Genomic DNA, 12,484 nt, shown 5'->3' with positions numbered 1-12,484 from the left:
TCACTTCCTGTTTGCATCTGGGGACCGCGTTGCTCGCGTCTTGGCGCCCGTATGGCGTGCTGAGGGAGGCGGCGCAGGCAGGCCGCCAGCCTGGTGAGCAGGTGACCATGGCGGTGGCGCTGGAGGCCGTTTGGCTGAGGGTAAAGAATGTCTGCAAACAAAATGGCCTCCTCATCATGTCTGTGCTGGCCGTTGTCATCGGCTGCCTCCTGGGATTCTTCCTCAGGACTAAGCGGCTCTCCGAGCAGGTCAGCAATGCAAACGTAGGAAATGCTTGACTGCGGTCAAAATGTTAGTGAATTAATGAAATAATTAATGAATTCATTACCGTTTCCAATTGATCGATTTGAAATTCAAGTTCGACGTAGGTTTAGATGACAGAACTTGAATTGGCGGAATCAAAACATTGCATCCGCCACCTCCTAAGAAAGAAACGGCGGAATCAAAACATTGCGTCCGCCACCTTCTAAGAGAGAAATGGCAATTAAAACATTGCATTGAAATTGCAATTTCATATTGATTCATTGAAATTTAAAACCAATAATAAAATTCGGATGATTTCATTCCGGCATCTCTTAATGGGGGATTGGCACCTTTATCCTCATGCTCACTAAAATGGGTGCGCGTGATCATATTTACCTTGAACACCAATGACAAGGTTCCATCGCGTGTTGTGTCGGAAGGTCATGCCGTCGAGTCGGCCATGTCGGTTGGGGAGTGGCAAGGAACAAACCTTTCAAAAGAGGACCTGCGCGTGTATTCGTGTGGGCTCCATAAATAAAATTGACTTTAGTTGAGTCATGTGTGTGCGTGGTTTTGTTGACACAAAAACTGTACATAAGTGTATGGGTAAAATGTGTGTGTGTTTTTGCTGGCTGCTGATCCCACTGTCACACAGCAAAACTAAGCCGCGGGCGCTTAATGGCTGCCAGAAAAGCTCTTTATCTGCCATCCATTAGGCCTCCTCCTCCCCTTCCGCCAGCTAGCGCATGTCGGCTGACAACCACCATATCATTGGTTAGAACGGTTAGCCCCGGTCCCGCACTGTTTACGTGGCCTCCGCCAACAACCGTCATGTTGACCAAAAAACAAACTGCTCAGCGGCCAATGTTGGAGATACAATTCAAATAAACCATAAGACAAAAGCACGACGCTGCCCCCAGTGCCCAAGATGTGCTCAACAAATTGGAATTGTGTCGCGTTAACTGCTGAATTACCTCCCACTACTTTTTTGGGGTGGCGGGACTCAAAACGTTGCCGACTGTGAAGCGCACAGGAAGTAGTGAAAGCGCCTTTCTGTGCTCTCTCGCCCACACAGGAAGTGAAGTATTTCCAGTTTCCGGGTGAGCTACTGATGAGGATGCTGAAGATGTTGATTCTGCCTCTGGTCGTGTCCAGGTGCTCGCATCACACTATTACTCTGTGTGTGAGTGTGTGTGTGTGTGTGTGTGTGTGTGTGTGTGTGTGTCAAGACCTCTTTTTGAAGGTCTGGGAAAAAGAAGTACTCCCCTCGGAGCACAGGGACGCTCTGATAGTGCCCATTTTCAAGAAAGGGGACAAAGCGGATTGTCTGGCTCCTTTCAACAGTTGGCAAAGTACTTCCTCGTGTTGTTGCCAATCGCCTACTGCCACTGTCTGAGGAAGTTCTCTGGGTCTGGGTCTGAGCGTGCATATCAAAAAGACCCAGGTGCTACATCAACCCCCACCCAACCAGCCATCTACTCCGCCCATCATAAATGTGGACAACACTGCACTTGAATATGTTCACCACTTCCCCTACCTCGGCAGCCTTCTCTCCTCCAAAGCGGACATTGACTCTGAGGTCAACCATCGCCTGAGCTATGCCAGTGGAGCGTATGCCAGACTCCGGAAAAGAGTTTTTGAAGACAGAGACCTCCGGGTTGACACCAAGCTCCTGGTTTACAAAGCTGTGGTTCTCCCCACCTTACTTTATGGGGCAGAATCATGGACAACCTACAGCAGGCACCTAAGAGCTCTTGAACAACACCACCAGAGAAGTTGATTTTGTGTTACCTTTGTGCTGATTTCATCCTGCCTTCGTGGTGCATTCAGGCGCAGGCTGGCTTCTGTGGTCTTCATCACGCCCTCATTTGACTTTTCTGCCATCCTATTGATGACTTCACAAAACCTACATGTTGGCATCACGTCTGCCTCATCAGCCACTTCATGTGGATGTCACGCGCACTTAGCATCGTGACCTTGCATTATCTTCATGTTGGCCCCATGCAGCCTACGTGCCGCTTCCACAATGGCTTCTCGCTTTCTCTGTACAGTTTGATGTCGGGCCTGGCGGCGCTGGACGCCAAGTGCTCCAGTCGGCTCGGCCTGATCACCGTGTCCTACTACCTGTGGACCACCTTCGTGGCCGTCATCGTGGGCATCGTCATGGTATCCGTCATCCACCCGGGTGGCGCAGCCCAGAAAGAGGACTCAGAGGACAGCGGCAAGCCCATCATGAGCTCAGCGGACGCTCTGCTCGACCTCATCCGGTGAGACGAATGCGTGCTCCGTTCTCAGCAGAGTCCACTCATCCTGCCAGTATCGAGAGGACACCCGTCTTAGAGCCAGCCGCTGGACCATATGAGTTTTTGGGGGAGGGTAGAACAGTGCGAATCCTTTGCTCTAAAGCAGTGGTTCTTAACCTTGTTGGAGGTACCGAACCCCACCAGTTTCATAGGCGCATTTACCGAAGCCCTCTTTAGTGAAAAATTCAATATTTTTTTTCAAATTTAAGACATTGATGTTTTTACTGGTGCACAAAATGAGCCGTGCATGAACATCACCTTGCAACACAATGCATGTACCACAACCAATTGCATACCTGCAAATCAGTGTGACTTCTGCTTTTGCCTTTGCGAGACCATTTGAGATATGTGTTATCACGATTTTATAAATCAGGTGTGTTCGGACCTCTGCGATGGCGGCTCTGCCGAACCCCTGAGACCGATTCATCGAACCCCTAGGGTTAAGAACCACTGCTCTAAACTGATTCAAGTATTACCTTGAGGACAGGATGAAATGAGTGATTGTGTCTCTGACCAAATGGCTATGACCTGGGATCTCTAATAATAATAATGATAATGAATAATAATAATACATTGGCTTTATAAAGCACTTCATGATTCAGGTAACAAGTTTCTTCATGGTCTTGCCCCAACGTAAACCTGCCGATGCTCTCAAAGAGGGTTTTCTAACGGATAGCATTCATCCCGCAGGAACATGTTCCCGGCCAATCTGGTGCAGGCTACCTTTCAACAGGTGATGCAAAGAGACATCTTGTCAGTCATGTGCTCTACGATCATGTCTGCCATCTCGTCCACCATCCAAAATCCATTTTTACCATTCGTCCACCATCTTGGTCACAATCATCTCGTTGGTCATGTGGTCCATATTGGCCACTATCCCCTAACCATCCTCTCCAGTGTAATATTGTGTTCTTGCCAAGCACGAACATTGTCTTAATATTCAGAGCCTATTTCTTGCCATGATGATGAACTCTGATTGACATCAAATATACATCATGAGCTTTCTATGCAAAATATCGCATTTTGTAATTGGTCTCCATCCACATATTCCACTGCATTTGGGAAACAAGACGGCGCCCCCTCCTGTCAATGTTCAGACTTTGCTGTCCATGGCTTTGCGTTGTCCATCTTGCTGTTCATTTGCGCAATCTTCTCCAGCATCTGTCCTCCGTGGCAGTCTCCACAGTGTCCTGGAGCTCCACCACATTGCACTGAAGGCTTCTGTGGTTTTTGTCAGTATCGAACCAGCAGCCAGTACACGGTGCAGACCAAGCCCACGTCGGCCCAGACACAATCTCAGTTGGTCACGAGCCGACCGCTGATCTACGGCATCCAGGACGACAACGGAAGCGACGTCCAGAACTTCTCGCTGGACCTGACGCCGCCCCCCGACGTGCTGGTCAAAACCAAGGAGGGGACCAGTGACGGGATGAACGTCCTGGGCATCGTCATTTTCTCTGCCACCATGGGTAGGTAACCTTTAGGTGCTTTGGAAGATAGGCTCAGCCAAGCGGTCATGTCATGTGCAGTGCGTTGATGTTGCAGGCATCATGTTGGGCAGGATGGGTCCAAACGGCAGCGCCTTGGTCAACTTCTGCCAGAGTTTGAATGAGGCTGTGCTAAAAATAGTCGCCATCGTTATTTGGTAAGCACAAAGTCGAGTCAGAACATTTTATGGCTCAGCAAGTGCGGTGCAGCGGTGAGAGCAGTCGGAATAACGGAAGCCTCGGGTCCCTGTGGTCTCTCCTCACGCGGCAGGTACTTCCCGTTCGGGATCGTGTTCCTGGTGGCGGGCAAGATCCTGGAGATGAGCGACCCCTCGGCCATGGGGAAGAAGTTGGGCTTCTACGCCGTCACGGTGGTCTTCGGCCTGGTGCTGCACGGCCTCTTCATTCTGCCCGCCATGTACTTCTTCATCACCAAGAAGAGTCCCATTGTCTACATTCGTGGAATCCTGCAGGCGCTCCTCATAGCCCTGGCCACCTCATCTAGGTAACCATCGGAAGCCGGCCTGATGGTGGTGCTGGGCCGTACGGGCGTCACTCTCGCTTGTGGTCGTGTTGTGCGTGTAGCTCGGCCACGCTGCCTATCACCTTCAAGTGCCTCCTGGAGAACAACCACATCGATCGGCGCATCATCCGCTTCGTGCTGCCCGTGGGCGCCACCATCAACATGGACGGCACAGCGCTCTACGAGGCCGTGGCCGCCATCTTTATCGCGCAGGTTAACAACTACGAGCTGGACTTTGGGCAGATCATCACCATCAGGTCAGTGGACGCCTCACAGCGGTCCATCCGACATTGCTTTCTTGAACCCTTGCGTTCCCTTGTGTCGCTCCCAGCCCTCAGCTTCACTTGCTCTATCACCTGTTGTGGATCCCATTGTCCTCACTTGCTATTTGGATCTTTCTTGACTTGCTTCCTCCCGACATTTGGCTTCCCCACGTCCTCATACCCTTCACGTAGCTCTATGGTCAAGGGAATGGAGTGTGTTGTGGCTAGGGTTAAAGTAGCAACAATACAAAGGAAGCAGAGCTGCACTGAGATCACTTTGAAACATCCTGTACTTGTAGTTTGCAGGCGGGCTCAAGCAGCTTTTTGTGCTTCACGACCTTCTTTTCTCCAGCATCACAGCCACGGCCGCCAGCATCGGCGCGGCAGGCATCCCCCAAGCGGGCCTGGTCACCATGGTAATCGTGCTCACCTCCGTCGGCCTGCCGACCGACGACATCAGCCTCATCATCGCCGTTGATTGGGCGCTGTAAGTCTCTAACCCGGGGAATGCTGGCAATGCCTTTGCGATGCGATGTACGTCACCTTTTGGCATCTTGCCACACAGAGATCGATTCCGCACCATGGTCAACGTCATGGGCGACGCCCTCGCCACTGGAATCATGGCCCACATCTGCAGGAAAGACTTTATCAAGGAAGGAGATGGGGTGAGCAATCTCTTCCTCATTCAGCTTCCTGTGCCCTTATTCTCATTCCCTAATTTCACTTCTTTGGTCCTCCTTTCCGGCTCCCCCGGTGGGGTGGCCTTTAGGTGCCGCTCGTGTGCGAAAGCCACACTGGCGCCGGCGTGGTGGCTCCACTCATGAACTGCCACAACAGCAACAGCAACTACCGGCTGCCGTCCAAGCGCACGCCCGAGGTGGCGCGCCTCATGCAGCTGGAGGAGGGCTTGCGGGCCCCGGCCGACAGAAGGAAGCCGCGGGCCCCCCCGCAATATCCCAGAAAGAACAAGGACCATTGTGCGGTGGACATGAATGGCTTGGAGACAAAAGTGTGAAGAGCGCCACACCAGGGATGGCGTCTTCCTCTGTCTTTGTCCAGCAGAACGCTCCGATGTAACTAGAATTAAAACCGGAACCATAACTGGTCCCGGATGGACCTTATGAATTCGTGAGGGACAACGTCATATGTTTGATTCTGCCTTAAGACTCCCGGAGCTGGGACTAAGTCGCCAGTCCTGCGCATTGTTGAACTTCCCAACCAAATTGTTATTGCTCGTGGAAGTGAAAAAAAACAAAGCTTAAAAAAAGGTTACATCGTTAATTTGACGGACGGAGGCACGCCACATTCCGAAAATGAAAACCCTTCGCAACTACCCAATCAAAGTGCTTTGTCAATCCTTCCATGTTTCCACATCAGGCTTCTTTCAATGGAAAAAACGGCTAACAGCTAAAAGCTAACCATTGAGCATCAAACAAAATGTGGACAAAAAAAGAGAACACCGTAAAATGCTTTTTTTGTCATTTTCATCAGCATAAAAGCACATTTTTGATATACGCGTAATGACTTGTGATGTTGATCATGTTTCTATTTTTGACCTGTGGTTAAGGTCCCGCCCGATATGAAAGCAGAACACTGTGACAGCATTCGTGCGGAGCTGCTCTCGCTCCTGCTCAAGTTGAGACGCTCGCTCACATGCAGATTAACACGCTGGCGTTCCTGACGTCACAGCAGCAGTACCCGTGCAGATTTGTTGCTCTCCTTTATGCCAGATGGTGCGGCTTGTCCGGATTACATTTTGTAGACATGTTTGCAGGACCGTTTTACCTTTTGGCAAACCTGTACCCCACTTTTGGTGGATTCTCACCTTTCTTAAATAGAGTAACCAGGCTCAACTGCGTAAAAGTAGTTAGGAGCTTGGTCACAGTACCGTTAGACTTGTCACGTCGTAGTCGCACATATTGGGGAAAAAAAAAACAACAAGGGCATGGCAGTTGTATGCCTTGTTGTTTAATACGCTGCCCGACAAAAGCAAACGCATCGTATGTGAAATTACAGTTCATCCGTTTCTACATGGACAATGACCCACCCCAAGTTAACTCTCATCCGGTATCCCGCACCAGGAATGTCTCAGGAAGGCTTCAGTCTTCCATAGTCACTCGGACGCCTCCTCCTCCTCCTTGTCCTCGTCTCTGGCGCTGCCACCGCCGATGTCAAGTACATGGAGCCGGGTGAGATGAGCCAGCGTGCTCTCGTCTATCGCCGACAGACGGTTGAACCTTGCAAGTCAGGTCAGATGCACAAGCTTTTATTGGTATCATTTGCAACAGCAGCTGGCCATTTGGACACAAGTGTTGGGACAAACACATCATCGATTTGGTCATCAATCTTAATCTACAAGACATTGTGGACAAATAGGCGTCCAACTTCAGCACTTGCTCCACAACCCGAAATTCTCCAAATACATTTGTTCAAATTCCACAGTTTCTTTACTTTTCTATCATAGAGTTGTCCCCAAACTTTTGATCAAGCACCTATTTTTTTCTCTGACTGTAGGTGTCCCAATTCTTTTGTCCAAACTTTACATTTACTTTACTGTCCGCTAAGTTCGGGCGTCCCTCATTTGAGTCTGATTAATGCGAACAAATGATGCAAAACGCCAGTGACATGTTAACTAACGGGAAGTATCAAAACTTGCCATCTTGGAAGCAACAAAAACAGTGGAGACAGATCATCTACACGGAGACACATATTGTTTATCCTCTACAAAAGTGACGACTACTGGATCGCACTTCCTCCCACTGGCCAAGATGGCCATGCCAGAAGGAGCAGCACAATCGTCATTATGGCATCAGCTACAAATGTTTTCAATGTAATTGTTATGTTTTTATGATGTACACCATTATAGAATGGTAAAAGCACCAACACAAAATATTTGGTGGTTGCCCGAGGTCATTGCGCCACTGGCACAACCTCTGCAAAGTTGTCTGGTGATTGTTGCTCGTTGTTTTCCTTGAGGAGTGGGCGTGTTCTTACCGCAAGTATATTCCTTTGATGTTGGGAGTGCCTTCAAAGGCGGAAACGGGAATGCTGGAGATGCGGTTCCTCTGCAGGTAAAGGTACTCCAACGACTCAGGCAAGTCAGACGGGACGTGCGACAGCAGGTTGCTGGAAAGGTCCAACGTCTACATGGACAACACCACAGCATCAACTTTCACGTTGCGTCGTCGTCCTGTGCAAAAGGGGACAAAGAAAGGCCAGGATTCCACTCACTGTGAGCGCACTCAGTTCCATCCAGGCCCCCTGGTAGACAGAGTTGAGCCTGAGCTGGTTCTCGCTAAGGATGAGCTTCTGCAGCTTGTCCATGCCCGTCAGGGCTCCATCCGGTATGGAGACCAGCTGGTTGTTCTTCACCTCCAACACCTTCAGGCTGCGAGGGAGGCCGACGGGCAGCGAATGTAGCACGTTGCCCGACAGGTGCAGCGTCTCCAGCAGGCGAAGCTTGCGGAAGGCGTCGCGGTGCAGCTTGGCATTGCTCAGCTGATTGTAGCTGAGGTTGAGCTCCGTCAGCGTGTAAAGCACCGCCAGGTCGTTGCGGCCGATTTCCGAGATGGAGTTGTGGAGCAGAATGAGCGTCTTGGCCCGTCGAGGGAGACCTCGGGGAACACGCTCCAACTGGTTGTTGTACATGTGAAGCGTGTGCAGCTTCTTCAGGCCCTTGGAGGGACACAACCAAAGTAGTCAGTGGGAATAAGCCGCATGCGCAGATCGCAAAAGGGTCTCTAGTCCGGCCGCAAATTTCACATAGTCACGTAGTCCTGGCTTAATTGGCGACTTGAGTGGAACACCGGGTCAATGTTACCTGAAAGGCGGCTGGGTGGATGAAGCGCGAGCGCAGCTTGTTGTTGTGCAGCAGAAGGTACTCCAGGTTGCGGACAGAAGTGAGCGCGTCTGCGGGGATGCTGCGGATGGAGTTCTTATCCAGGTGCAGCAGCACCAGGTTGCGAGGCAGACCTTTAGGCACCACGCTCAGGTTGTTGTTGGACAAGTCCAAGCACTCCAGGCTGTTCAGTTGGCTGGAAGACATCAGGCTGTCATGACACCGCGTCTCTGGACGCTTGCGCTGTCAACTTTCTCCCTACCTAAAGGTCTCGTTGTCCATGCCCTCGTTGCTCAGGAAATTGTTCTGCAGGTAAAGTTCTCGTAGGTTCTGCAAGCTGTCGAAGGCTCTAGCTGGGATTTTCTCCAGCTTGTTGCTCTGTTCAAAGACGCAGTGGTCAGTGTGGTTCTCCGGTGAGGACAGAAAAGATCTTGGGCAAGGACCTTCAGGTGAAGACGGTACAGGCTGGGGGGCAGGTTCTTGGGCACGGTACGCAATAAGTTACTGGACATGGTGAGAATCTCCAGGTTGTCAGAAGCGTTGAACATGTGATCGGGAAGCCCGCCATCTGTCAACTTGTTGTTGTGGAGATAGACGGACCTGAAAACATTTGATTGTGTGTCACGAGAACTGTTAGACAGAAACCTTTTGAGGCGCAGTCATACTTCAGGTGTGGCTTATAGCCAAACGTGTATGGGAAGATCTTGGTGAGCTGGTTGGCCGCAAAGTCAGCACTGACCAATGAGGGTGGCAAGGCTTTGGGTGCAGAGGTGAGCTGAAAGTACAAGAAGATACATTGCATGGAATGTTCAGGACATTTAAAGGGACTTCAAGTGAGAAAAGAACAAGACGGCACTGTGCATGGAATGACACTTGGAAAGGAACCCTTCACATGAACTCAAAGCGAGAGGTCTGAAGAGCTTCGATTGAGGGAGCAATTTCTACTACCTGATTGTTGGCCAGGTACAAATAGGCCAGTTCTTCTAACATCTCAAAACCTTCATCTTCCAGGCCTGGAAAGAGAAGCTCGTATCATTGCCTTCAGTTTTTCCACTTCCTGTCAACTTCACCTGTTTTTGGCTGCAGTTATCCTCTTTAGGATTGCTGATGAAAAGAAAGGTATCGTGGACGGTGATACACCTATTGCAGGGCACAGAGAGACAAACAACCATCCACGTCCACGTCACGAAACCTGAGAGCAAATGAGCAACTCCAGACAAAACCCAGGCAGGCATGCAGACCACGCAAACTCCAGACAGGAAGTCATGGTTCCAACCCCGAAACCTCAAAATCTGAGTCAACAAGTATGAGCTAGAAAAAAACTACTGACTTTGTTTGTTGGTTAGATAGATAGGTGGCTCTGTCTGTCACCCAGTCAGTCAAATGACTTCTCCACCTCTTTGGTTAATTGGTTACTTAGGCGATGGGTTTGGGTTAGTACGGTAATCGTTCAGTTGGTCAATCGCTATGGCGGTCCATTACTCAGCTGACTAGTTTGTCAGTCAGTTAGTTACTTGATGGAGCTGACCTGAAAAGACCCTTGTGTTACTTTACTTCTACTTTGTAATGTGCATTACTGCCACCTACTGGACTGCAGTGGAACAGGAACTAGTCATTTCAAAGTAAAGTCCTGACCGTCTGTAGTGAGCCAGTTGTTCTGCAGGTTGAGTGTCTCGAGTCGATGCAGGTGTGACAGGTGCTCCACCCGTATCTCCTCGATTTTGTTGTTCTGCCGTGGGGAAACAAAGGACAATAGGTGGTCCCGCCCATCACACGCAGGTAGTTAAGCTGACGGGTCGCACGCACCTGTAGCGCCAGCTGGCGGGTGGTGGCGGCCAACCCCGCGGGGAACTCGGTGAGGTCCACTCCGGCGCAGTCCACCGCCCCTTCGGTCGTGCAGCTGCAGTCTGCCGGGCATTCGTCAGGTTCCAATTCGCCCACGGTGATATTGGGCGGCCCGATTGGCTTCTCCCCCTGCGCTCTTGCCAGGATCTGGCCCAGGACCAGAAGTCTGGCCAGCACCAGCAGAACACAGGGTATCTTCAGAATGGAATGCTTGGGAAAGGCCATGCTTGCCGCTCAGGGTTCCTGTTGCTCAAGAACAAGGACATTTTGGATCAAAACAAACTTTCCTGGAAACAGAGTTATGTTTTCTTTTTGTTTAAAGCCATAAAAGTCTCTGGTCTCAAGACTCCAGTGGCCTTGTGTTTATTGTGAATCATCTACACGGTATGCTTGATATCCATCCACATCCTCATCCTCGCTCACTGACTCTGGGCAAACAGGCAGGGGGATTTCCCAGCATGCACCAAAACTAAAAACACAGCACTCACATCAAATATAAATGACTTTTCATCTAATTCATCAATGAATGTGTTAAAAAATGGATTCATCATTTCTTGAAATAATCATGCAATGCTGGTGTGCCTGTCCCCAGATGTAGTTAAGCACTTGAATGACAGGATATTCATTTTGGGGGGTTCCTGGAGAACCAGCGATTTCGGGGGCTGCTTGTCACCTTTGCTAGCTTAACTGTCTGCACATTGACATGCTATCATCATCTGAGGTGATGAGATTGGACTCTGAGACACTGGACTAGACGACTTGTCACACGGCTGTAAGCATGCAATCCGTAGTAATGGAGCGTTTCCGCTTGACATGAGACAAGCAGACAATGTGGACACAACATGCAAGACAGGACAAGACAAGAGACTGACCAGCAGTAGCGGCAGCAGCAGTCTTGTGGCGGACCTCAGACAAACTTGCACGAATGTTCCCGTCCACACACAGCAGCCCGTCCCATAGCAACAAAAGCAGTCTGACGAGAAATTCACAACTTCCAAATGTTTCCCTCACACACACACACACACACACACACACACACACACACACACACACACACACACACACACACACGGGGGGTTGGAGGGGGGAGCACACACCCTATCATGGGGAGGAGATGGTGTTATTTCAAGTGCTCCTTTTTTCAGGAAACAAGACATTATGGGATGAATGTGATAACACAGCACATTTTGTATCATAGAACCCGAGAGGCATTTGATGACAACATTACACTGAACGTCACACTACACAGGCTGTTGCAAACATTCCACGGGCACTCATTGGAGATACACAGTATGAAGATATGTTTTCTAACAGGCATGTTGGATGGAGAATGTGGAGAAACAAAACATCCTACTAAACAAGCTAATACTAAGAAATGTTAATGATTGGTATGTATGCTATTGTTTGATTGTTGATATTGGTAGTTACTCAGCTGCTTGGTTGGTTAGATGTAGACATTGGTGGGTTGGTTGTGGATAAAATGGTTGGGTACTTAGTCACCTAGTTGGTTTGTCAGTGAGTCACTTGGTTATTTAGTTGCTTGTGAGGAAGGTGGGCCACTTGGTTTCTTTGCCAGTTGCCAGTCAGTCAATTGACAGGTTACTTGGCCGGCCAGTTAGTTGGAAGAGAAGCAGGTTGGTTGGTTGGTTGGTTGGTTGGTTGGTTGGTTGGTTGGTTGGTTGGTTGGTCGGTCAGTTAGTCAACTCGTCAGTCGGTTAGTCACTAATTTGTTAGTCCGCTGGGTTGGTCAGGTTGACGTGTCAGTTCATTTTCATTGTTGTCACTTGGATTGTCACCAAGCAGGGGCAGTGACCCACCAGATCCAGAAGATGGAGCTGTACTGAAAACATCTTGCTTCAGGCTTGATAAGGGCTGGCACTTGAGGCACCCCTGGTGAGTCCTTTGTAATATGATTACTGCAGGCACTGATGGCAGAGGAGTGGAACAGCTTTTCCCATCAAAGACGTGTAAAATGATTTCAA

The 12,484-nt window shown here is 49.8% G+C and overlaps 2 protein-coding genes across 2 annotated transcripts; one reads left to right on the top strand and one right to left on the bottom strand.

The window, feature by feature from the left end:
• The first annotated feature begins 1,331 nt into the window (after positions 1-1,331).
• LOC147046736 (excitatory amino acid transporter 5-like) lies at positions 1,332-6,251 on the top strand. The gene is made up of 10 exons (XM_085928096.1): positions 1,332-1,398; positions 2,295-2,510; positions 3,237-3,279; positions 3,784-4,015; positions 4,092-4,191; positions 4,305-4,538; positions 4,619-4,813; positions 5,172-5,306; positions 5,385-5,484; positions 5,589-6,251. Exons 1-10 carry the CDS (start codon positions 1,355-1,357, stop codon positions 5,832-5,834), a joined length of 1,545 nt encoding a protein of 514 aa, XP_085784222.1. The 5' UTR covers positions 1,332-1,354; the 3' UTR covers positions 5,835-6,251.
• Positions 6,252-6,780: 529 nt separating this feature from the next.
• On the bottom strand, positions 6,781-11,506 carry podn (podocan). Its single transcript, XM_085928095.1, has 11 exons — positions 11,375-11,506; positions 10,464-10,745; positions 10,293-10,386; positions 9,606-9,670; positions 9,323-9,432; positions 9,101-9,257; positions 8,920-9,035; positions 8,640-8,853; positions 8,051-8,494; positions 7,814-7,962; positions 6,781-7,056 (listed from the first exon to the last, which is right to left on the bottom strand). Exons 2-11 carry the CDS (start codon positions 10,725-10,727, stop codon positions 6,933-6,935), a joined length of 1,737 nt encoding a protein of 578 aa, XP_085784221.1. The 5' UTR covers positions 10,728-10,745; positions 11,375-11,506; the 3' UTR covers positions 6,781-6,932.
• Positions 11,507-12,484: the final 978 nt, after the last annotated feature.

Source organism: Syngnathus leptorhynchus, chromosome 13, assembly GCF_054491065.1.
Source record: "Syngnathus leptorhynchus isolate UIUO chromosome 13, UIUO_Slep, whole genome shotgun sequence".
NCBI classification, from domain to species: Eukaryota; Metazoa; Chordata; class Actinopteri; order Syngnathiformes; family Syngnathidae; genus Syngnathus; species Syngnathus leptorhynchus.
This window is presented reverse-complemented; position numbering and strand designations above follow the sequence as displayed.

Bases quoted from the DNA above. Each gene is read 5' to 3' on its own strand.
- podn (XM_085928095.1), bottom strand. From the start codon at position 10,727: ATGGCCTTTCCCAAGCATTCCATTCTGAAGATACCCTGTGTTCTGCTG. The intron at 8,854-8,919 runs GTAGGGAGAAAG...GATGTCTTCCAG, and splicing joins ATGGACAACGAGACCTTTAG to CCAACTGAACAGCCTGGAGT. The intron at 7,057-7,813 runs GTAAGAACACGC...CTGACTTGCAAG, and splicing joins ATCAAAGGAATATACTTGCG to GTTCAACCGTCTGTCGGCGA.
- LOC147046736 (XM_085928096.1), top strand. From the start codon at position 1,355: ATGAGGATGCTGAAGATGTTGATTCTGCCTCTGGTCGTGTCCAG. The intron at 1,399-2,294 runs GTGCTCGCATCA...TTCTCTGTACAG, and splicing joins CTGCCTCTGGTCGTGTCCAG to TTTGATGTCGGGCCTGGCGG. The intron at 5,307-5,384 runs GTAAGTCTCTAA...CTTGCCACACAG, and splicing joins ATCGCCGTTGATTGGGCGCT to AGATCGATTCCGCACCATGG.